Source organism: Leuresthes tenuis, unplaced genomic scaffold (genome assembly GCF_036924035.1).
Source record: "Leuresthes tenuis unplaced genomic scaffold, fLeuTen1.0.hap1 SCAF_6, whole genome shotgun sequence".
NCBI lineage: Eukaryota > Metazoa > Chordata > Actinopteri > Atheriniformes > Atherinopsidae > Leuresthes > Leuresthes tenuis.
The window spans coordinates 22143728-22167969 of record NW_027325360.1 but is presented as its reverse complement, the minus strand read 5'-3'; the positions used below and the strand labels follow the sequence as shown (position 1 = coordinate 22167969).

The 24242-nt window shown below is 42.3% G+C and overlaps 1 protein-coding gene across 2 annotated transcripts in view; it reads right to left on the bottom strand.

Moving 5' to 3' along the window:
* tcf7l1b (transcription factor 7 like 1b) overlaps positions 1-23640 on the bottom strand; it is a 30365-nt gene extending 6725 nt beyond the window's left edge. For both annotated transcript variants that reach the window (XM_072388242.1, XM_072388243.1), the window contains exons 1-4: positions 22716-23640; positions 22523-22595; positions 22298-22425; positions 5411-5494 (exon numbers count right to left, since the gene is read on the bottom strand). In XM_072388242.1, coding sequence (XP_072244343.1) covers positions 5411-5494; positions 22298-22425; positions 22523-22595; positions 22716-22901 — 471 coding nt within the window. In that variant the 5' untranslated portion in view covers positions 22902-23640. The remainder of the gene's footprint in view (positions 1-5410; positions 5495-22297; positions 22426-22522; positions 22596-22715) is intronic.
* Between the last annotated feature and the right edge of the window lie 602 nt (positions 23641-24242).

Genomic DNA, 24242 nt, shown 5'->3' with positions numbered 1-24242 from the left:
CTTACTAGGTTAAAATCCCAGGTCCCACATGTCATGTATATTTGAGTTGTGCTTTGTTGTTCTACTTCATGTACAATATGCCTGAATTTTTCCTATATTGTGAGGGTTGTTTGAGACCTCTAGACCTGGGTGCCAGCACATTTTGGAAAGGAGTTCAGTGAGAATTTGAAATGATGCCTATTAATTATTCACATCCTGGAATACATGAATCGTGTGCTCTAAACATAAGTTTGAAGGAACTAGTTTGAACTCAAGGCTGCATTTCAATTCAGCAGTCGCAAAAAAAATGTGAAGAAAAAAGAAGCGCGGAACCGTGAAAAAATATCCTAACCTGTGTCCTATCTGCAAAGAGTTCTCCTTTTAAAATAAAGATGGCTATTTTCTCAAGCAAACCACTCTCTTCAGGGGTAAAACTTTTAATAAAATCAATCAGAGTCAGCATAAGTTTGAAACTAATTCAAATTAATTAAGCTCTCTAGACTCCTGAGAGCATGAAATGTGGTTTTGTAAAATTGAAAAACCAGACTAATGTCTCCAAACACTAATGCCTCAATGCCTTCTTTGACTTAGTTTATGTGTAGAGGTAATATTCCTTTAGCCCATGACAGCGTCATATGTCTGGTTTCATGATCCACGAGCAAAGTGTAATCAGAAAACCACAGGGAACATGAGCCTTGTTTTAAATATAAACATCTATGCGATAGAGCGGATACCAGATGGTATCTACGCTGACAGACAGAAATCATGCTCTTTACATAGATGTGCTTGTTGCGTATGGGTATGCAGCGGCACATAATTCTCAGCTAGCAAGTAAAAACACTCAAAGTTGGTCTTACAGTAATTTGCCATAGTAACAGGAAGGTTTTAAAACTCAGCAGAAAGTTTCTGAGGCGATGCAGAGAGAACTTGTCTGTCGGAGGGTTTGAAGCTAAAAAGGCAGAGGTGGCAGTACCTTGCTTGGCTGTCCAATTTGGAATGGCGCTAAGAAAAGCACAGTCCTTGGTCAGTGTGGGTGGAGGGGTGGATTTCATTCAAGCAAACATGTTTTTGGATCCTGCACATCTGAATTGAATTACTAGGCAAACAGCCGATGGGGAAGAGAGCTTAGAACAAACTGAATAACCCTGCAGCTTTGTGTGTCTTTATGCTCGGCGATTCTGGGTGGGAGGCTCAGAGGCCTTTCAAAACTCCAGGAAAGACAGGGTGAAAAGAATGCCTGGCATGCTCAGAAATCCAAGCCTTGTTTGTCAACGCCAACAGGAAGCGGACGTGAGGGGAGACTGACCGTGTCATATGTCTTTAAAATCAACCATTCCAAAACTATGCTATTCATCAGGAACAACGTGTGCTTTACATCTGGTCATCACCTCTGAAAAGGTCAATGGCATTATAATTCTAGGTTAGAATAGTACAGCGCAGGGCAGCATCAGATTACTGGAGTGAATGTCCCTAATGGTTATTAAACAAATTAAGGGAGTTAGCAAAATCAGCATCTTATATATTGACAAAAACATGGGCAAATCTCATTTGGATTGAGTGTGGTTATAAATATTTGTAAAAACATCAACATATAGTAACATTCTTTTCTGGTTAATCTGACACTAATAAACCCTATCTTGTGTAACCTCAGTCATGAACTTATTCTGCAATACTGAATCTGCGTCTGCTCATCTACAGACTTTGACTGGAATCAAAGCGCTGTTTCCTTATCGTATTTTTGAAGTGGATCTTGTCTCTGCAGTGCCCCAGCAGGACTGCAGACCTTAGATCAGTATTCAGTTCAGTCTTCTCAAAGCCTTTGATTTCATGATGGATCCCGGGTATTCACTGCCTAATGCAAAACGAGAAAATCTCATCGGACCTTCAGAAAAAGGTCTGCTAAAAGAATATAGGTCGAAAGCAAGTGTATGTAAGGCTGTGGGATTTAAAAAAAAAAAACAGAATTTCATTTAATATCTCTACTTAAAAATGTCATCCAGCCTTGAGAACTGAAGATTGCACCAAGCATACACAGGGGAGACAAAAGGCATCTCTGGAATGCTGCTCTAGACCTTGCCACTTCAATTCATTTAAAGAATTCAGTGACTAAGTGACTTATGACGCGCTGACAGGACCAGGTTCCTCTGTGTCTTGATTACTCTAGACGCTAATACAATATTGAAACAAAGAAGGTGATTCTTGTGCCCCTGTCAAGTGTATATCAGCCCATATTTGAGTACTGAGTGTGCTATGTCAGACACTCTGGTCACTTCTATCTCATTAGGGAGTCACAGCTCATTCTAATCCAGAATAACAGTATAACTCAATGTAGTCTGTAATGAGACACAGAAATGGCCTGATGGACAAATGACTGCAAGTGACTGAATGACCTCAGAGAGGGGAGTAAGCTGCCATGATATCATTATCAGCAGAGTGTTAATAACTGTGAATGTGTACGTTGTGGAAGATGAGTATGAGACTGTATTCACTCCTCTCATCTCCAGTTGAGTATGGTCACTACTGATGAGCTGACAAGTTCCCTGTACTGCATCACCTGGCCCTGAAGCACCTTTGATGTATTATACATGAAGAGGCAGTCCTCTGAGCACATGAGCTGATTTGTTTTTTTATGGGGGGGATTCTGGATGCCTGTGTGCATATGTACCCACATTAGTGTGTGTGCGTGTATATGGATAGTCGGGTGTAGGTAAAAAAAAAAGCTTGTTTCTAACTTCCCAGTCATCGCAGCTCATCATCACTACCACCAAAAGCAATACCAACTGAATGCTAAACAAACCTGTCTGTTGAATAATTGAGGATCTCAGGCCAGAGCAGGCTCAGATTAGCATACAGGCTTTATAATATGCACAGTGACATGATGGTGTTTTCCTGGACTTCTTGTAACTAATGTTACTATTTTTGATTTTACAATATTTCCTTATTCAAAATAGTCTGAATTAGTCTAAATTTGAATTGTTATTGGTTCATCAACTGTATGCATCAATGCAAGATGACTCGTAAGATTTATGAATCTCAAGAGCTTGACTGAGGAGATGCCTCATGAAATTGACAGCAAATCCCCAATAAGTCATTTGTCATTATTATTATAAGATGACATGCAAATAAAAGAAATGATGTGTATGTGCCTAAAAGCAGGTATCTGTAGTTTATCCAAATCTTCCAATCTTCCCCAAGAGTGTCACGTTCTACACGCGCTCAACTGCAGGAGAACAGGTCAGCTTCAGGAGTCCCTGCTGCTGTCTCCTCCTCAGGTCTCTTTCTCTGACTCTTTTTGGCCCTGGGCAGTAATCCCTGGCCCCCTGTGTGTGCCCATCCGCTCCCCCTGCTCTCATTAGTGCAGTGTTGGGGCCTGGGGAGCCTGCAGGCCTGGGGAGCCAGCCTGCTGCTCCCCTCCCACTTCCCTCTCTCTCTTCGGCTGGAGTAATGAGCACATAATCAGCCTGGCTCCCTGTCAGTAGCAGCACACCAGAGGGGCATGCGGGCACCTGGCCCAGAGTAGGGGGGTTAGGGCACAAGGGATTTTTCTGTGTCTAGTGTGCGTCGTACACAGAAATAGAGCTTTCCATCCCATGAATTGACCCTTTGGTCACAGGTCAACGGATGAAGGTTAGCAACTTCCTCTTTCAGTTAACAGAATGAAAGCTGTTACACCTTCAATGAGCTTCCATACCTTTCACACTCCAATGGAACAAAAGTGTAGTTTGAGGTCAAAGAAAACTATCTTTTTTACTGGCAATTTAAGGGACATTTGGCACTGTAGGGCACATTTTTTAAAACCTTATTGAAATAGCAGCTATCTTTCAACAGTATAGGATATATAGAGGTGTAGGGTATTTTAAAGGCAATTATTTTAAATGATTCAATAGCACTTAAATGGCAAAAGGGCAAATGCTTCAAAACTAAAGAAAATGCATACTTAAGTGCCAAAGACTGAACGATGTGTATTATTCAGGTTTGGATCAAATTTTGTGACAGAATCAGTTTGATCCCTCACATTCTCAGTTTTCCACATTGTTTCCTTCTGTCTTAAATTTTCTGGTTTGATGTCATTCAAACAGACGAAGGCCAAACAATACAGAGAGAGCCTTATAAAATGTAGCAGGAACCACTGAAGGTCAGAGCAGAAGCGATCCAGCAGAGATGAATCTCAGTTGATGTGCCACAACTTCTTTTAAATTCCTTTCTTTTGAATTCAGTTACTATTTTCATATTGATTGTAATGACTGCTTTGCTTAATTTGCTTTCCCTACAGCATTGATCAATGCACTTTATAAGGTCACATGTTGGCTTAAATGCCTAAAACTGTCATCTGTGCACAACAATAAAACTTCACATAGAGAAAAACCACAAGGGTCACTGACAGGGTCAGCATTTATTTTAATAAAATATCTTAATTTGTTTCCATTGAGCCACGTAGTGCTGGATTCCCATAAGGAAACCACCATCCTCCTCACAATTCGCATCGCTGCTATCGTAGGATCCAGTGAATCAACCACAAACTCGGCTAGTACATATAGTCAGACATGTGAGGTCACAATGACTTTTTTTTTTTTTACCACAGACCGCTGAGAGTGGCTTTTTGCTTGGCATTTAAATGACTTCCAGAGCCAGAAAACGCCCTGATACAATCACACAGGTGAGATGATAGATAGGTGCTCTATGCTCAATGTTATCTCATGTTTTCAATCCCAGTCACACATCCCTCGCCAAAGCCACAAACCAAACAGGTCTGCTGAGGCCCCGCATTGTCTAAGTGGAGTGAGACACCATGATGACTAGTTCACACCTGTGTGGTAAAGTTCAGGAATGGCAAGGCACATCAACCTCGAGAGATTTATGGGGGAGGCTGAGTTATTGTGGTAAAGACAGACATACTGCTCAGCAGCTGGCCTGCGGGTGCTGTGAGTGTTTGCAGTGAGAAACTGTACATGAATGGATGAGAACCAGTAGGTTTACATGCACACAATAATTTCATTATTGTGTGTAACCACATTATGGTTATAGTTTGATTAAAGTATTCTGTAAATGGATTTCCCCAATAAGTTTACATGATTTGATTGATAATGGGTTTAATGTCCTGTAGGATGTTGACAGGAGGAAACATCTTGTAAGAGTTATAACTTAGAAATGGCAAATTGTAGAGTTATATATGGTGTGAGGAGATTTGAAGCAATCAGGCTGCTCTTCTCTTCTCTTTTATTCAAGCATCTTTGAACCATTCACTCAATTAAAACCACAGAGGACATAAGGCTTCAGTGCAAACATGACGTAATCTGCAAAGCTTGTGAACGATCAACCATGGCTTCAAATTTTGTCTCAACGTCAATATGGTTTAGGTTGTAGTAGCTTTTAGAGTTTTTCTGGTTATTCAAAATCCCATTTTTCTTTTTGAAAATTAGTGTCCACTTACTAAATGCCCTGGTGTTGGAGAACGAGAGTCTTTTATTCCTGCAGAGCCGGGAACATCCAAGAGAGGCCATTTCATCTGTAGATACTGTTGGTGAGAGAAAAAAAATAGCTTCATTTAATAACAAAGCCAGATACACATGCACAATTAAACATACAAAGTAATAAAAACATACAATATTTGACTAAATGCATTCAAACACTCAGGATTTTGGAGGTCAAATTGACCAGTTCAAGAGTCTAATGTGCAGAAATCCCTCATACAAGAGTAGGCAGTTAATCTTTTCCATGAGAAGTTGTATGAATGGTGTCAAACCCACAGAGATCAACAGCAAACACCTGTACAAGACTCACACTGCTGCTGGAGGCAGACAGTGAGTTCTGGCACAGGGCAGAGTAGGAAAAGCGATGTGAACACAACGGAGTGGTGGGGGACTGTGAAATTGCCGTTTGTCAAGGAAAAACAAGAGGCCAGCTGTGGGCGCCCATCGCAGAGAGGGTGGGAAGAGACAGCTGGAAGGAAGCCTCATCTACACATCAGCGAAGGGCTGAGCTGCGGACCTGAAGCTCACCCCTTACTATCCGCTTCTATTCGTTTGGCCTTTTGACCCAAACACAGCCCCTCCTCCTTCCGCTATCACAGTATTTCACATGTGTGAAAGTTATCATAAAGAGTTGTGCGTTTGTCACTTTCCATCCTTCTTTTCACCTGACACAGAAAGTTTTATAACCATCTGTCTAGGTCTTACAGCTGCCTGTCCCTTAGCTGCAGTGCCATCATAAAAAGAGCCATGTACTATAGGAAAGGTCTTTGTGATTGGCTGCTTAATAAAGCAAGTTGAGCATTCTTTGCTTTTCTTTTTTTTTTCTCCTCCAGCGATTATGATAGCGTGAATCCAGAGTCCAGAATCCACAACAACCATCTGGTTTATGAATCAGTTTAAATACCGGATACAGCAACTTGTCCTGCATGTGGATTTTCTCCCTGGTAAGAATTCAAATTCATTAAAAGATATTTTATTATAGACAATGGTTGGCTCATCGTAGTTATGGTATCATAGTTTATTTTCTGCATAGCCTTCAGGGCCAAAAAGAAGATAATTGGTTATAAATTCTGTCGGAAGTGGTTGCATCCTTTCATTGAATACTGTCATTGCTATATGCATAGCATTGCACATATGAATTCCTCTGCACAAACAGATTGCCATCCACCCTTTTCAAACATCTGCTGAGTGGAAATGACAATAAGCAGCATATGACACTTGGAAAAATGATGGACAAATCCAGCTAAAGAATATATGCAAAGCTCTGTCTTCTTTTCAAAAGTGTGCAGGATAAATGATGACAAACAAGCAAAGTGGAGGAGTCATCCATTCAGGTTTTGATTTTTAAAACTCCATTCGTCACTCTGGGTTTGTAAGGAGGAAGGAAGCTTGGGTGACTGTGGGTTAAAAATGGAAAAGACATTATAGCAGGAGGGGAAAAGGGAGAGGAGGGAAAAAAAAAAACATTTTCAGGAATGAGTTTGTCGGAGCAGGCAGAAGGTATTGTTTCCTGACAGCTGGGGTCCAACAGAGCACCAAGGCAGGGGGAAGGGGTCCCTTTTTCCCTTCGAAAAGGGGGGGAATTCTTGGAGTTGACATCAGCCCTCTTCATTTTCACTATACTGCTCAAGGCTGAATCGTAGTTTCCCACTAATGGGCCCAAGTCCATACAACTGTCAGGAGGCAGTTGCTTTTAAAGGCTGCTAGCTCCCTATTGAAACTTTACTCTGCTGTGTGCATGGTGTCTAATGAATGCTGCTCTCTGGAGAGAAAATCCAAAACAATGCAGTTTTCATTGTCTAATCTATGTCAATCATGAGTCCCTCCACAAATGAAACAAGCGCTATTGTGAGCGTTTGGTCTGGTCCGACGGTGCCCACCCCAGCTCTCCCACCCAATCCATCCCTTATTTGACAGCTTCTGCCAGGACTGAGGAACATGCCCTCCGGCGCATTTTTTTCCCTTTTTTTTTTCTCTGAGCACCTAGTTTTTTTTTAATTGCCAGTGTGCCATGTGTAGGAACTGTTCACACACTTCACGAAACATCCAGCTAGGTAACAGCAGCCGCACACTGTCACATTAGCCCCCATCCAGACTTGAGTAACACACCACTCACTGGGACAAGAGTGGGAGGGGGGTGGGTGCGTGTATGAGTAGTTTCAGAAAACAAAAGGCGAGGAACTGTTGGTCATGCTGCTCAGCAAAAACTTTCTCAAGACTTTGAGTTAAAAAAAATGTCAGAAAAAAGTTAAGAGAATAAGAAACGGGTTATTGAATTAGTTATGCTGAGGCTTAAGTGATCCTGGATGCTTCTAAAAGATTGATATAGAGATAGCTTAATGTCAACTTAACTGCAAGGCATTTAGCAATGCTCTACACATGTCCTTATTTTATTAGAAACAAATATAGACATATGCGAAGCAATGCCTGTTTCAGCATGGGACCTGGAAACTCTGGTAAATGCACTCGGACAGAGAACTGAAAGAAATTAGAATCTAAAGTGAAATTTAGCTGATCCATTTTCATAGCTCTCTAATTGTCTTCCAGCTTTCCCTGCTGCATCCAGCACTCAGAATAGACATCAGTAGAATGTGCTACTTTTACAGGACCCAGATGCGACAAAGGTGGCAGTGATGCCACCGAATTTTTCCAAAAAGCTACACTGGAGCCCTTTGGTTTTTTGAACTGAGAGAATACAACATATGCTCTGGGGCATGTGGCCTGCCAGAGCTGAGTTCTAATTGTTACATTGCTCTCACAGAGGAGGGAATAACACAGCCAAGAGTCTTTGTCATCTCTGAAGTGTGTGGTGCCATACTGCAGGCCAACATCAGAGCGCGGAGAAGAGGCAGATGTCTGGACATTTGCTGTCAAACTAAGTCAGACACTTTGCCAAAGAGACAGAAAAAATTCCAAACTTTCTGCAACTATCTGTTGACTTAAACTGATTATCAATCTCAGAAAAAGTTGGGTAGAAAAAAACAAAACAATTTTGTGCAGTGAACGTGCAAAAAGCTGACATACCTAACAGCCAATACTATCTATTACATGCTCTTGCACGATATACTAAATTGAATTAAGTTAATCAAGAGAATAACAAATAAGGGAGTGAATATTTAAAAAGTGTTTGCTCAGACAAGGCCTGGTGCTTGTGAAATGGCTTTACCCAATCTGTGGTGAATAGTGGAGCAGCAGGAATGCCTCCACGGATCGCTCCAGCAGATAATGTCAATCACCTACTGTGTGGAGAACCCCTCCCCATTGTTTTCTTTTACCCCCCAACAGAAAACAAATGGGCCACACAGCTTGCTGTTTGACTGAGGTGTTAATTACTGTCCCCAGCCCATATGAACAGCAACTTCAGACAATACCCCTGTCAGGTCCCCACACAACAGTCCCTCCCTGGTTTACTCTACTGATATCACCTGCTCTTGCAGGGCCATTGACACCTCGACTTGATCTATGCATGAAACACAATTAAAAGATTACAGGATAAAGACAATGTGATAAGTGGCCCCCGCCTTTTCCCAGAGTTTGCATTAAGCCTCATTGTTTGCCAACATTAGAGGCAATTACATTGACAATTCTTAAGCAAACCTCAGCAGTCATTGTGCTAATTAGTGTGTAATCAATGGGGAAACGATGAGCAACTCAGCTGGTCAGACCTGCTCTGTACAATTGGGCCAGTGGAAATTTCTCTGAGATGGGGAGGTTCATGAGTGTATCTGACAACAGGGAAGCTGTTTATCAAAAGTATCTCAAAGCAGGATCCAATAAGGGAGAAGCATTTTGATGAGAGCGAATAGATACTGTACTTCCTTCTAAACAACTACATGGACTCTCATACTTTTAACAAAATCAGCACAGATAGGTTTCACCTGACTGCATTTAAATGTCTTATAAATGAAGCACCCATGAAAAACACGCTATTACTTGTCTCCTTTGTAAGCCCATCACTTGAATTTTATTCTCCATTATATTAACCCCGCAGAATGCCCGATGCAGTGGACGAAACAGCATGCTACTAATGGAAAACCACAGTTGAAGTGTCCATTAGGCCATAGAGGAATGAAGTTAAGTGACTATGACAGGGGCACTCCCTCAGTTTGCCGGGCTTCTATTGTGACCTGGTTGGTCGTCCTGCACCTCTTATTCACAGCCAGTAGAAAAACTGGGTCAAAGGTCAGACATCCAGAGTGCTGGGGTTTCTATGGTGACGTGGCCTATTAAGACCAGGCTCAGTGGCCTCTTAACATGCTCTTGTACACAAAAGAACTATTAGTGGAAAGAGGGAGAGAGGACAGTGAAGAGGGGAGGCAGCGCCAGGGAGGTCCAAACAACACGGCGTCAAAGTTCCTCCGAGATTTGCAATACGGCTCCACACACTGCCAGCAACTCCATTCACATTCACGTGTAGCATATACAAAATTTCAACATCCCCTTATTCTGTACAGTAGGAGGCATGACCATCTGACCATCTGCTGTAGATACTGTGAAAAAATGCTCATGTTGATGTTTGTGTTGATAGATTTCCAAGATTCAACTCAAGTAGCATGGTGTCATATGACTACATCATGCATATTCTGTTCAAGGCCAAACTGTACAGCAATCCGGGTTTATTTGAAAAGTCCTTGGAGCGAATTTACTGCTGTTTCAGTAATAAAATGGCATTAACGGAATACAAGGCCAAGACAAACCCCCCTGAAAAGCTTCCTTAACCTTCTACCCCGGTGAGTGAGCTGCAATTTCAGCAGGAGTTTGCATTTTTGCAACTCAAGCAATTAATTGTTTCTGAGTTTCTTTCCTTGTCTTTCTTTGGCGTGGTCACAGAGTTACTGCTTCCTGCATATAGACTGCTAGCATGGAGAAAATATAAGTTAGCCTGTCTCGCTGGCTCTAAGATCATTTCAATCAAATATTTAAAGGAGAGTGAGGTTACAGTTAGGAATAAGTGAGTAATTTGGTAAGGGAGCACAACAGCAGGTCACAAACTGACTGTATAATTAGACACAGGAGAAAATAATTATGCATCTGGTGAGAGCGAGGCCATCTCATAAAGACAGAGAGGAGGGTGCGAAGCTATTCAAGTCAATTACATGAAGTCAGTAATGTGGTTTCCCGTACCTGGGAGATCTGCTCCCCTTAATGTCAGGGTGATCTGGTGTCAGGACGAGCTACACTTCAAATGTCAACCATTTTGTCTTGGTCCATGTCCTGTAGCATTGTTTAGCCAGTCACACAGGATCACAACTTTTTACTGTCTGGGGAGTAGCCTTGTTTCATTGAAATTCACAGCTGTAAACGTCTGTATAATTAACTCCAGAACACAAGGTGGTTACCAGCACTCGGCTGGATGTTTACAGTAAAGCTCAACTTAGAAATTAAACGTGTCTCTGTGTGTGTATGTGTCAAGTCTATGCCAATGACATACTAGTGAGACGTGAATTTTTCATTTATGACCAAACACAAATTGACTGGAGACAGCCTGGGTTACCAATATAATACAGTGTTTTCTTGCCAAGGCATTTAGGAGGCAATAATAAGTCCAGCACACTGAACAGGGCAAATGCCAAAGAGGGATGATCACTCCAAACGCACCGTGAAAACATAATCTTTGTCTCTTCTTTTTCCAGAAGTCGCAGATAAATATTTACCTCCAGCCTCAAAGATTAAATTTAAGTTTGTCTACTAAAAGTATCCGTTTTTCTGTCAGGGCACAGTGGGCGATTGTTGCTTCTTTTTTTTTCTTAACTTGCACTGGCTTCTTTTTTTAAAACGTCATAAGCACGACTCACAGAGGCATGAGAGGCAATGAAGCATCTTGATGGTAAAAGTCAGTTTTGAGAAACTGAGGTGGGCATAAGTGGGTGTAGTGGAGAAGGAAAGAGAGGGAGAAAAAAAAGAGGCTAAATTAAACACATTTGTTTCTGCTCTCACATACCACAAGTCTTATGAAAACAGAGGGCTGATTGTGTTCACTCTGCAAGTCCACCCCCACCCCCCCACCCAGCCCTCCCCCTGTCTCTTCACCACCACCCAACACCACCACCCAGCTCCACTCCCCCAACCCCATGTCCTGAGCAGCAGCACCCCCCACCCCACCCAATTGCACACACACATACAGCTGCCTGCAGATGCCCGCTGTGTTTGCTCTGTGAGTGCAAAGGCGCAAATCTCCAGATCCAGCAGACTTCTGGGCCCTGCCTCATCTCAGTTTTAACTACCTGACATCCCTATCACCCCACTGCTAACCCCACTCATTCCACTTTCCGTCTCCTCCTGCCCTGTCCGACTCAGACACACGCACACACACTCAAATGCCACAGGTATGTTTCAGCGCTCAGTCCTGTCATACAGGGACAGAGAAGGACTGTTAGAAATGTAACACACACAACTTACAAGCTGTCTCAGAGAGATTTATGGGTAAATGACAAAAAAGTGTATTAAAATACATTGGTGAGTAAATAATCTATTAAAAAATATGTCATCAGTGGACTAAATCATAAAACTGAAGAATCTCGATCAAAACAAAAACATTTTCCATATTCCACACTTATTTCAAATCCAATTAGAGAATTTTTAAAAAGGTATTTACAGCCTGTGTGACACAGCACAAAATTACCACGACATTCCCCAGGATTAGTTATGCGTATTGTCAGCAGACTGCAGGGAGGTCTGGAAGGATGCCAGCACATTTTTACACCTGAAACTTTCGTAAAAGTCATTTCCTTGCAGTCTCCAGGCTTCATTGTCATCACACTGCTCACAGTGATACTGAGCGCTAAATCATGTTGTAGCAATGGCCATGGCTATAAATTCAATTTTCATTCACATGTAGGTCTCCCCTTACACGTCTGAAATACTTTAAAGAATAAATCTCCCAGTCAGAACGGGTTTTCAGGGTGGGAGAAAAAAACCTATGGAGAAAATGTAAGCAGGATGAGGTTCGGTCATGCAGACTTCTACCACTTTAAGGTTCATTAGGTCTCTAGAAAACAAAACAGTGACTTTTTGGTGGAAGAAATATATTTTTGTGAAACATGAATTGATTCACAGGGACTATTGCAGTTAAAAAAAAAGTCTTTATGACACTAACCAGACCACAGAGACCTCAGCACTGGACGTAACAATGTATACAGCTGCTGCTATCTTTCAGTCTCAATACAATATAATGAGAACAGCAAGGTGATTACGATCAGCGGCTGCTGTAAATATCAGATTCCCAGGGACAGAGTTTAGGAGAGGCCCCTTACAATTACACAGTATTCAGGAATGTAGAGCATGAACCACAGAAACATGGAGCTGAAGACAAAAGTTGAGCTCCCACCCCGTAACAGAAAAAATATAAAAACTGAGAACAGCGTAAAAAAAGTAGGAGTTTATCCTGCATTAATGACTGTTTCTGCAAGCTCAGGTTCTGTGCCACAATGCAACAAATTTCTCCTCAATCCAAACTGCACACTTCTGCAAACAATTAAATGTTAACCCAAGGACTGTAAGCTGCTCAGAGAGAAAGAGAGGATGGGGGGTGACTGGAGAAAGAGAGGGGTGCTTGTGCACAATTACAGCAGGGATTTATGGCCTGAGAAACAATTTATAAATCACAGCGCCTAAGCTAATGTGCTCCAGATTGTTCTCCATGCAGCTGCAATTTTGGTCTGCGTGAAACGGCATAATAAACCTGGCTGGAGGACATGTTTGGGTGGTGGCGGTGGGGTAGGGAGAAAAGTTGAGATTGTGGGCAGGGGGGCTGAAACTTTCGAGGTGTTCTGAACAAAGAAACCGAGAATGCTATAAGAGATTTTGCTGAGGTGCAGTCTATTTTAGCGCTAATGACAGCAGAGGAGACAATAAGAAGGACTTTTGGGAAAAATTTAGTGGTACGTGGTCTCAAAATATGCAAATAAAACAAATAAAAAGGACTTCTCTGGTAATAATGGTCCGATAGAATAGATGGACTGCAAGTATCCAAACAATTAAATACGTTTCCACCGAGAATCAATTAAAGTTTTTAGCCAGTTTTATGAGCTTACTGTGCAACTGTGAACTATACCCTCATAATTACACTCTTGTCATGAATCCAAGATAGTTTAGGTTATAATAAGAAAAGACAAATGCTGCAAACTGATCCCTTCATTGTGACTGCAGGCTGGTGTGGAAGAAGGGATCGGATGTGCTGTGCTGAGGGGAAGCCTGGGCTTTTGTGGCCACTCAGCCAACTGGCCCTGAACCTTGACCTCCGACCCTTCACCCGGGAGGGGGGGACAAACAAAGCTCTGAGTGACATCTGAAACTAGACACTCTGTGGGGAGAGAGTGTCTGGACAGGACTCAAGTAACCCCATTAACTTTGCAGAGAAGATTTATGGCTATTTATTCTCCGCTTGCAAATTTCGAAAGCTGAAGAGTCACACAGATCTGTCAAAAATAATCAAGTAATTAGAGGTTTCATCTTGTTTGCTTGCCAATATCTCAGTCTTGCACGAATAAAGACAGAAGTGCTCCATAATTAACAACTGAGAAGAGCTGTGATAAGCAGTGGTGCACACATGTGCCAAGAGTTTGTCTGTAGCAAAATCATCTGCTTAATATGAACAACATGAGTCTGTTTTCAGGCAGGGTTTAAGAGAGTCACTGATGCATATTCACCAGCACCTCGGATAGATTTTGTTCAATGGCTTATGTAAAAGACTCTGGGATTAGTATACTGTAAACAAAAACAGAGAGATGGTGGTCGACGGTAAATGTGCCACGGTGAATGCGAGCCTCCGTCACCAGAATGCTGAAAGCCACTGTAGTATTTAAATCGGGCAAGGAGGGAGGAAGACTGGGCCAAGCATTCTGTAGCTCAGCTGTGAGGCTCTAAGCCGTTGCCCTAGGGTCTTTGTCCTGCCTTTCAGGGCAAGTCTGAGGTAGTCAAAGACCCTATTCATGACCGGCGCTCCCCCTGCCAACACACCCATACAGCCCCAGTCAAGTCAGCCGAGAGCTATAGAGCCTTCCCATTTCACACGAGAATCAGACCTGCCCCTAAAGCCTGCTTCAGGGATTTCCAATAGCCTGCCCCTCCAACCCATGTACAAATCAAACAAAAGGGCTCCTTGGCCTGTTCCATGTCATATAAGGTTGATTGGATCTTTCTTTTTTAATGTAGCTCCTTTATATTTAAAGAAAATAAGTCAGTTGAATTTGTGGGGATTTAGTGTCTAACAATGTAAATGGATGCAGAATTCTACCTGTAGAGGTGTTGAGCTGCCACATCTGACATAAGATCTAGCTCTCGCTAATACGCTTTTCCTTAAAAGTAGCAGCACAGAAAGCCCAACCTGAGTACATCACATGATAAAATCTCAGAACAAAGAAACCTAATCATGCTGATTATCTGAGGGCAGGCATAAGGGGAATCCCACTCTCAGTGAAGACTGTCTTATGTCTGCTGAGCACAAGGCCCCCAATCAAAGCCATTACTCATAACTAATCAAGAGCATTACCTCATAATTTCAATTGAAGCAAATAAGGTCAAAAAAGAGTGATATCCTGTGGCCAGGGCTAATGTGAGAACCTCAGTCCCTCAGAGGTTTCTGCTGCTTCTGCTGTTTATTCTAACAGGATCCACAAGTCTGCTCCGAAATAAGGAGGCTACACATTTTAGATGACTTGTGCCATTGCTCGCCTTTAATTAAATTTGATGCTCTGCAGAACATTGTGACTTCTTAACAAGTACAATTGGTTTATAAGGGTAACAGGGGGAAGAAAGGGGCACTCAAAGGTGAAGTTATTACTAATATTAGGACGAGCAGCCTGATCTCGTGGGAAAATTGTACTTGTGTGATTTTGAATCAACAGTTAAAGATTACATGTAGGAAAACTCTGTCTGATGTTCACTGTAGAGGACAGTTTATATAGTGCCATCTAAATCATTTGGAGAACACAAATAATAATAGTCTTATTTATTTATGACAATTCATTTTAATTTTTTTTTCCTGCCCATATTCTCCCATTGTATTCAAAATCAACTTGAAAGCAAACATAACTAAAGAGCGCATGTGTCCTACTTTTATGAATGTATCGCACATAGCTGCCCATTCAGGAGTTGAGGCATATGAGAGATAAGAAGATGCATCTGCTTCATCTTTAAAGTAATAAAGTATTAAAGTTAGCCCATTTATTAATTTTCTATACTTGCTTAATCCAATTCAGCCTATCCCATCATGTCATTGGGCAGGTGGCAAGGTACACCCAGGGCAGGTCACCAGTCCACCACAGGGCCACACCGAGACAAACAACCAAGCATGCTCACACTCACTCCTCAGGTCAATTTCAGAGTCACCGATTAACCTGACATGCATGTCTTTAGACTCAGAGAGGGAACCCACGCATACACAGGGAGAACATGCAAACTCCACACAGAAAGGCCCCAGCTGGGATTCAAACCAGGAACCTGCTTCCTGTGGGGCAACGGTGCTAACCACCACCCCACCCCACCCCACCCCACCCCACCCCACCCCAACCTAGCCCAATCAACCTTAAACTGTTTAAGGTTTGTGAGCAGAGGTTCACACATGTTTGCAGGTGACGTTGTGTGTGTGTCTGTCCCTCATTACAGCGGACAAACTCAGAGGAAAGCAACAAAGATGATTTATAACTTCAACAAGGAGAACAGCTGCTCTGCTTGCTGTCATCCTAGAGGAATATCCACCCACTTCTTAATTTAGTATGACCACTACAACCTCACTGATACTACACACGTACTGTACGACGTGGCCTTTAACGAACCATGTGACCTAAAGAGGAGCCCGATGTAAATCTTAGCAGTACTGATGCTACCCGTACATGATCTGATATCCTCCTGCCGTTTCGCTGATTGGGCTGTAAGGACTGTAAGGGAATGGCGAAGCATTGTGGTCTCCAGAGGAGAAGCTGTGCTCTGTGGGAGACAGAATCCCTCTGATAAGTGTGTGCCTCAAGGTCTGGAAGCAGGCCCACCTCGGGATAACAGGCAAAGGAATAGCAGCACCCGTATCTGCCCCAGTTTATGCTCCCACCACCACATCTCATCAACAATCTCTCCTCCTGCCTGCTCTCGCTCTCCTGCTGCCTGCAGAGCTAAACTGAAAACAGCTGGCTGGAATACCAGACTGATGAAACCCTGTTTAGATTTTTTTTCGTTTTCTTCCTGCTGCACAATCAGATTTTATTAGCATGGAGCTAGGAGTTTAAGGTACAATTACAGAGGGGAAAAACATTTCTTTAGCTGAGCTAAACAGTAGTGGTCATGGGTATGAATGGTCCACATACACTTATATAAGGCAGTCAAATAACAGTTTACTGTCAAACCGCCCCTTGCCAAACAGATATATACAAGAATGCCAACAAGTAAGGATTGTTTTCACGATAAGTTATCTGGAAGTTTCACGGAGGTGTAGTCTTCTAGAGGTAGAATGAGCTGTCGATTGACAAGATTATAGGGAAAAAAGATAGGCTATCAAGCAAAAAATTTTTTTGTGATAATCTTTTTCTTCATCATTAATCATATTCTTTATCATTTGATATCTATATAATCATTTATACATATATACTATATCATGATATCTCAGAATAAGCAGTGCAAAAATGTCCACTTGTTGTGAGCCAAATATATTGTGCCTTTTTCCTCTTTTTTCCATTTTATAACCCTCTAAATTGAACATTTCATTAAAGCTAATCCAACTGCTCTCTAAAAAAAAATAATAATAACTATGATGAGTTATTCCAACAAATATTTTCAGTCTGGCTTAAAAGCAAAATAAAGTTTTTGTCTCTTTTGGTTTAAAGGAAAATAGTCATGGATTCGTTATCTTAACAATTAATCCCTGTAAAGTTGTTTCAGTTGTTCCAGGACAAGCTGTTTCAAGACTGTGGTCAGCTCTGATTGAGTGCAACTATAAACTCCTTACAAATTCCAGGGGCCCTACCCTCTCCATCTGCAGCAGAACTCAGGGTTAAATCCACAGAACAGACAGGACTAAGCTGGTATTCACAAAACACATGATACACGAGTCCACCCCACACCCCAACTCCTCCATCTCTTAGAGCTTTATTTCTCCTACAAAAACCTTTCTTTCATTTTTGGGATAATTAGCAGTTGCACAGTATAAAAGGGAGAAAGCTTCAAATTTCCATTGCTACAGTAACCTGCAGTGATGATCATCCACTAAGGATTACAATGCAGCAATAAAGCAGAGCCATGACATGTATGGGCATGACCACCACTTTCCTCCAAGAAAGAGCTACAGATCTAGACTTTATTGGAACACCTTAATATTTAACTCTAGAGCAGGAGGATTTTGCTCTAAGGTTGTCAAGAAGGGGTCAAAAACAAATCAAACAGCCGTTTCAAAGCTTGAAAAGAGGAAACTGTGGAGTGAATTCAGGTGTGTTAGAGATGTTCACCTTAAGCCAGAAAGAATTTCAAGTCAAACGCAGCTTTGCCCAAATGCTCAGCGAGAGAAGCAGTGCACCAAACTGAGCAGCAGCATTGGCCAAACATAGCAAATGAGAAAAACACATAAATTGATTTAAAAGAAAAAGAAAAAAACATTTGCACACATATTCATCTTGGCACATCAAAGGGATTCATTGATGTCACTGAACATGGGGAGTCTGCGGCTGGAGAGGGGAGATGTTGGTTATCCTTTCCTCAAAGGGTGCAGAGATGCTCCTGATGGGCCAAGCACTGGAGAAGCCAGAGAGCGCTATAAACAGAATTGCTAATGTCAAGCGGGCAAGTGGGTGGGTTAGGTAGTGAACTAGCAGGCTATGGCGTAGCGGGAGGAATTGACGCCAGCTCATGCTTTCCACAGAGACCGGAGAGGGAAGGATACAGACCAGGACTGACACCATTTCACACAGCTCTGTGCAAGCGATGTTACGGAGAGAACATGGGCATCCATGATGAAAAGGAAATACAAATGGAAGTAGCAAGTTTGCATGTGTGAAATATATGAAAAAGTAGACAGTAATCACTTGATTTATTTTTTTTGTGAAAAAAGTATGTTATTTTTTCAAGCCCGAGCAAAGAAATCATTCTCAAAACTAATCACTCCAGGCAAGAGCTCTCAACATTTCTGTGGTTGCTGGGGATCTGTTTCTAATTGAACAGTGCCACCAGACTGATGTAGATGTGTTTGCCTTTGAAGAAAAAAATCTTTTGAAAACTATAAACCTAGTGAAAAACATCTGCTCTGTTGACACAGTGCTTGGCTGCAAAAATATTTGCGCCCTAAGATTCAGGAATACAACATTGATGGTTGTCAGAATGTGGGCCCGGTACACTGTTCCCTCTGTTGCAAAATATCCACACAGCCTCACCTGAACACCCCCCCCCCCCCCCCCCCCCTCTCTCTCTCTCTCAACCCCCGGCGTTCACACACTTCGCACAGACAAACGTAAGGCACGCATGACTGCATGTTTGCTCATTTACACACACACACACACACACACACACACACACACAGCAAGGTGAGTGAAATGCCAAGTGAGCCACCTGATGAAAAGACACCTCCACAAACAGGCTTTGCTTATGCAGGGAGAGGCTCTTTTATTCTGCTGGACAATGTCTGTGTTGACTTTTCTTTGTCTGCACATTTTTAAGCACCAAAAGCAGCAGAAAGACTCGAAAAAAGAAGCCAGAAAGGCATGCAATCGTAACCACTGACATGTTCAGACTTATACAAGCTCCCTATTCATATCTCAATCTCAAACAATTTTCTATTCAACAATCATGCTCTGGAGTTTGAGTGTCCGACAAGCATATTTGATGAAGATATGTTTGAGGGGCCAGCCTCGCTCTCGCTTACTTGCCACCTCTCACACACATGAGGCATTTCACTCTTTAGTGACGATGATGATGATGTACTAGCAGAGTTATCTAAAAGTGCTGAGGAAGCTGACAAGAGGTGGCGTCAAGCAGAGTGTGTGTCCAACAATTAAATCTGCCACTGACAAACAATGAGGTGGGTTTGTCAAGCTGACTTTTTAGGGGAGAAAAAAAAAGGCACTCTGGCCCTTCCCTGCACAGCAGGCCGATGTCTGGTGGAACATCTCTGCAAACATAAAACCTCCTCCTCAGCTCTCGGTGGATTACAGCGGAATGTCAGCTCTGAGCAGGCTTTAAATCAGTTATGCTTGGCCCTCAGGGGAACTCTGTGCTGATCCCATGTAGGCCTGTCTCTCATTGCTCATGATGGGGTTGCCACATCCAAATTTTTTCATAAAGTTCATGACTCAAATCTTTCTTCGTGTAGCACATTTTTGAGTGAAATTGTTGCATAACGATTCTCATGTTTGTTATACAGCATGTGTACATATGCACAATTCTGCTTTACGACCGCACAGAAAAACCTAGACACATATAAGTTAAGAGAAATATATACATTCAACATATACATAAAACATACAATGCTTTGCACTTCTTTGTAATAACAAAAAAATTACTCAAAGCAATAAAACTGCAGCTCTCCAACAGGAAAGAAAGACTGGATTTTGTTGCCTGGTATTAATCACATGACCTGAATGACAGACATAACTTTAATGTGTCTCATGCAGCACAAGTACAACCACATACCACTCAGTGCCTATAAAGCAAAACTGTCAGTCCCAGCTGGGCTTTCCAAGCCACAGAAAATCATAAAGTGTTTGCAAGCACCAAAACTGTTTGCTTCTCAAGACCAGAAAGAGGTGACAACTCAAACCCAGTCAAACTGTTGGCAAATTATCCCTCCAGCTACTCTGCATATTCAGATCCACAAAATGATGACGAATGTAACCATAGAGCTCATGAGCTAAACAAGACTGTTGGTCAGACATGTGTGTGTGTTCACTAAATCGGACTGCAATGAACTGCTGTGTTCCACAGGTGTAAACAACCCCTACACACAGAATGCAAGCCTAAAAAGGTACTAACTTGAGCCTCTCATCAATCACATTCACTGCATTCACACTAAGCCATGAGGGCAGGGCAATATGGAGACCTTAAGACGACCGCTAAGTATGCCAGCTATTGTCTGCCTGCTTGTTTTCTGCCACAGTGATGATTGACACAGCCAGCTCACTCTGTCCCATTGACCTCATTCTCCTTTTTCAAATACAGCGGATTAAACCTCTCGATTTGAAAATACCCTCTAATTATTTCTGACTTTGCTTAAAGTGACAAGAACAGCCATTTTAATTTACAACTTTTTTTCTGAGAACACGAGGAAGTGGAAAACAAAGAGCACAAGTTTAGACCATTGTGCTAAAAAAAATCTTCACTTTGAAATACTTAGTTTGTTCCTCACGTTTACAGAGATACTAGGAAGAGGAAAGGATTCCTGAATAAAAAAAAATCACTAAATATTACAACGGTCTGGTAGTATTCCGACTAAACTCCAAAACCAACAAGACAGACAATCTACAAGGTGCCATGCATCATCTAGTGTGAGGAGAGCAGCCATTTAGTTAATGAGCCCGAATGGAGACCTCCAATGAAGCCATCAAGACTGCTCAGAATAACAATGGTCAACTAACGCCTTTCTAATTGAATGGAAGGTACGGGGAGGCGAAGGGATTGGGCCTGGAACAGTGAAAAGGAGACAGAAAGGTGGGGGAGGGAGGGTGGTGGTGGGTGGGTTGGCGGGAGGGGGTCTTTTCAGTCAGATGCCTGCCAGGCCTTAACGAAAGTACTTGTTTTTTGGGGGGATGTGACAAGGCTCGGGGGAGATGGACGAGCTAGGAGAAACACAGCTCTCCAGCGGGGATTATTTCAAGGAAGTTTGCATAGCCCCGTTTCAAATGTATTAAATAGGTCCCCATCCCAAACGCTGCTGGTTAAGTTTCCTGAAACCAAGTGTGCTTGTTTGGAATCTTCATCCTCACTACTACACGCCCTTTGTTTGGGATGTCCTCATTAGAGATGCATGCATCACTGCTAAATGACACGCAAAAAGTTCTCTGTAGTAATCCCACTGCAGTTAGCCTTTTTCTACACAGGAAAAATAAACAAGCAGCAGCAAATGAATGCAATAATCAGTATTGAATACTATAAGGAGTTTACAACTTTGCAAACAGCTAGTTTGAGGCCACCACTGCAAACTCTGCATCAACAACACTTGCTTGAGACTGTCAACCTTATCTAGACATTAAAAGTCTCTGGACAGTGTCAGTCACTGGCGCTGCAGTGAACTGCTTCCCATGTGTGTCAAAGCGAGGTATTACATTGTAGTTACTGCAGGATATGACTTAACAGCCTTTCAATTGGGTTTAAAATACACTTTAAGATGGAGGTTACTCATCTGCACACTGAAGAGAGGCCTCAGGAAAAATCACATAAAAGAGCAAAAATGAAAGCTGCCAAAGTGGGAGTCTGTGCTTGAAAATTATTGTGCAATTCAGTGAATGTTTGAATACCAAAGGCCCCTACACTCCAAATGATATGTCTCTATAGGAGAATAATGGTGATAGCACATTTATTGGGACCAGCTTTAGTAAGGCAAGGACACTATATAATATCATAATCTGAATAAAGAAGAGTTTCTGCGATGCTGTGTTTTCGTTAAGAAATCATTAAAATGAAGAATGAATAAGTTTGAGCTATGTGCCGAATGAAAAGTTGTCATATGCAAGACTTTGCGAGGGTGGGTGGCAGGGGGAAATTTATATCCCCCAAAAGAACAAAGAAGTAGTTAGTACTACTCCTTGAGAGGCCACTTGGAGGGAATATGGCGGTCTGGCAGTGCACAAGGAACTTTTACGCACGGTCAAAGTTTTTGCAAAGTGCGACAGAATAAAGGAAGCAGAGCATAGAAGTAGCTTATCCACCGGGACACTTACTGTTCTTGCGCTGGGAGACAGCGAACCATTGGATATGTATGGATTGGTGAGGTCTGGGATCATAAGAAACGGGTAGCCAGGATAGTGAGGGCTCTTGAAAAAGCCACCATCTTGCTGTCTTCTCAGTGCTGCAGGGAAAGAGATAAGTCAGGTTTCGTCAAGGCACACAAGTGAAATATTTCCTCACTAAAGTCTTAAAAACACAACGTGCGTTAAAATATTTACCTTCACTGAAATAATCTCTCGCTTTCTCATAACTTTCTGAGTCGGGTCTGGTTTGAGGGCGCCTCTCTGCTTGCTGCAAGGGAGGATATGCACACGGAGGGGAAGAAACTATTAAAACTTTCAACACTGTTAAATCACATTTCTCGTTATGCTGAGCACCGTGGGGAGCGTTTAATATGTGCCGAGTACTTACCTCTGAGTCCGATGAGCTGCTGTTGTTTTCCGACTCGTTCACTAAAGAGGATTTCACATCATCCAAATCCCTCTCTGCGGATACATTTTCGGATATCTTGTCCTCCTGTTCCCCCTCGTCTTTGAACGAGATCATTTCATCGTTGGCCCCCAAATCATCCCCGCCGCCTCCGTTGAGCTGTGGCATTTTCGCACACCAGTGGATGGGATCGAAGAGGAGGAAAAACAAACGCGAGAACAAATGACTTTTTTTTCCTTTTTTTTAACAGAGCAGTGTAGTCCAAACGTGCCACTGGTGTTTGTAAACTAGAAGAAATAGTTCATCTTTCACAACTCCTCTTTCATCCTCTGAACGTGATTTCCTGGTCCATTGTGTTCATAATCCACAGTTAAAGTTAACAGCAGTTGAAGGTATCGATGGGTATTTGGCGTCTGCGGCCGGATGCGCAGCAACTTGGCAAAGTTTCGCCTCCTTCGCAGCTTGCGAACAACTTATGGTCCTTGTACGTCTCCACTTCTAGTGCTCCTGAGGAATGGGACTTTCTCTCCTCCTACAGAGTCCGGGGGACAACATAAACTACAACCCAAAGCGACCGAGAGGCTTCTCAAGAGCAAGCAACACGTCCGATTTTACCCCCTGATATCCATGTATAAGAAAACAATGGCTCACGTGAAAAAAAAGAAGGAAAAAGAAAAACACGAGTCGGATATGCTGCTGCTTTCTGACACGCTTGCCTTCCCCGAGAACGGACGGTTTGCTGTGTTCCTCAACAAATGCAAAGTTCATAACTAGAAGAAGAGAAATGCAACAGAAAGCAGGAGTGTGTGTGTGTGTGTGTCTGTGGGGGGGGGGAGAGAGAATATTCAGCTGCTCGGCCTTTCCCTCCACATTGCTGCCGGGGAATGTGCTCCGAAAACTACTTGGTTGTTCAAGTGGAAGAAAAGCGCAGCCCGTCAGTAGAGGAGGAGTTAGCGCTGAAAACCGACACTTCATTCAGCACCATGCAGATCAGCTATTCTTAACCCTCAAGCCACCGACGCACAGCCACCGCACAAACCACACAATGAAATGGAAACTAATTAATGACTTTATCATATAATAATTATTATGTTAATATTAGTATAAAATATAATAACATATTAATCATAATTATTATTAATTATCATTATTGTGGTTGTTGTTGCTGACATAAAAGAAATAAACGGATGAAATGGCAAATACTCCAACTGACATTGTTTTGCACAAATCTCTTGTTTCCCTCGTTGTGTTCAAGTAGTTTAAATAAACTTATTTGCCCAGCTGATGACCAGAGTTTGACCAGCTGATGTTATCAGTATTGTTAAGGCAGGCACCAGCGACCACACTGCCTCCATCTGGGTGAAAATGACAGGCCAGTTTTTTTTCAGTGACAAAAGTCATAATTACACAGTTGTACACAAATTGCACGTCTGTGTTGGGGAAGACAAAGCGCGCTAACACCTGGGATAAGCATGGCCTATTATGGCACAACTATATGCATTGCGGGAC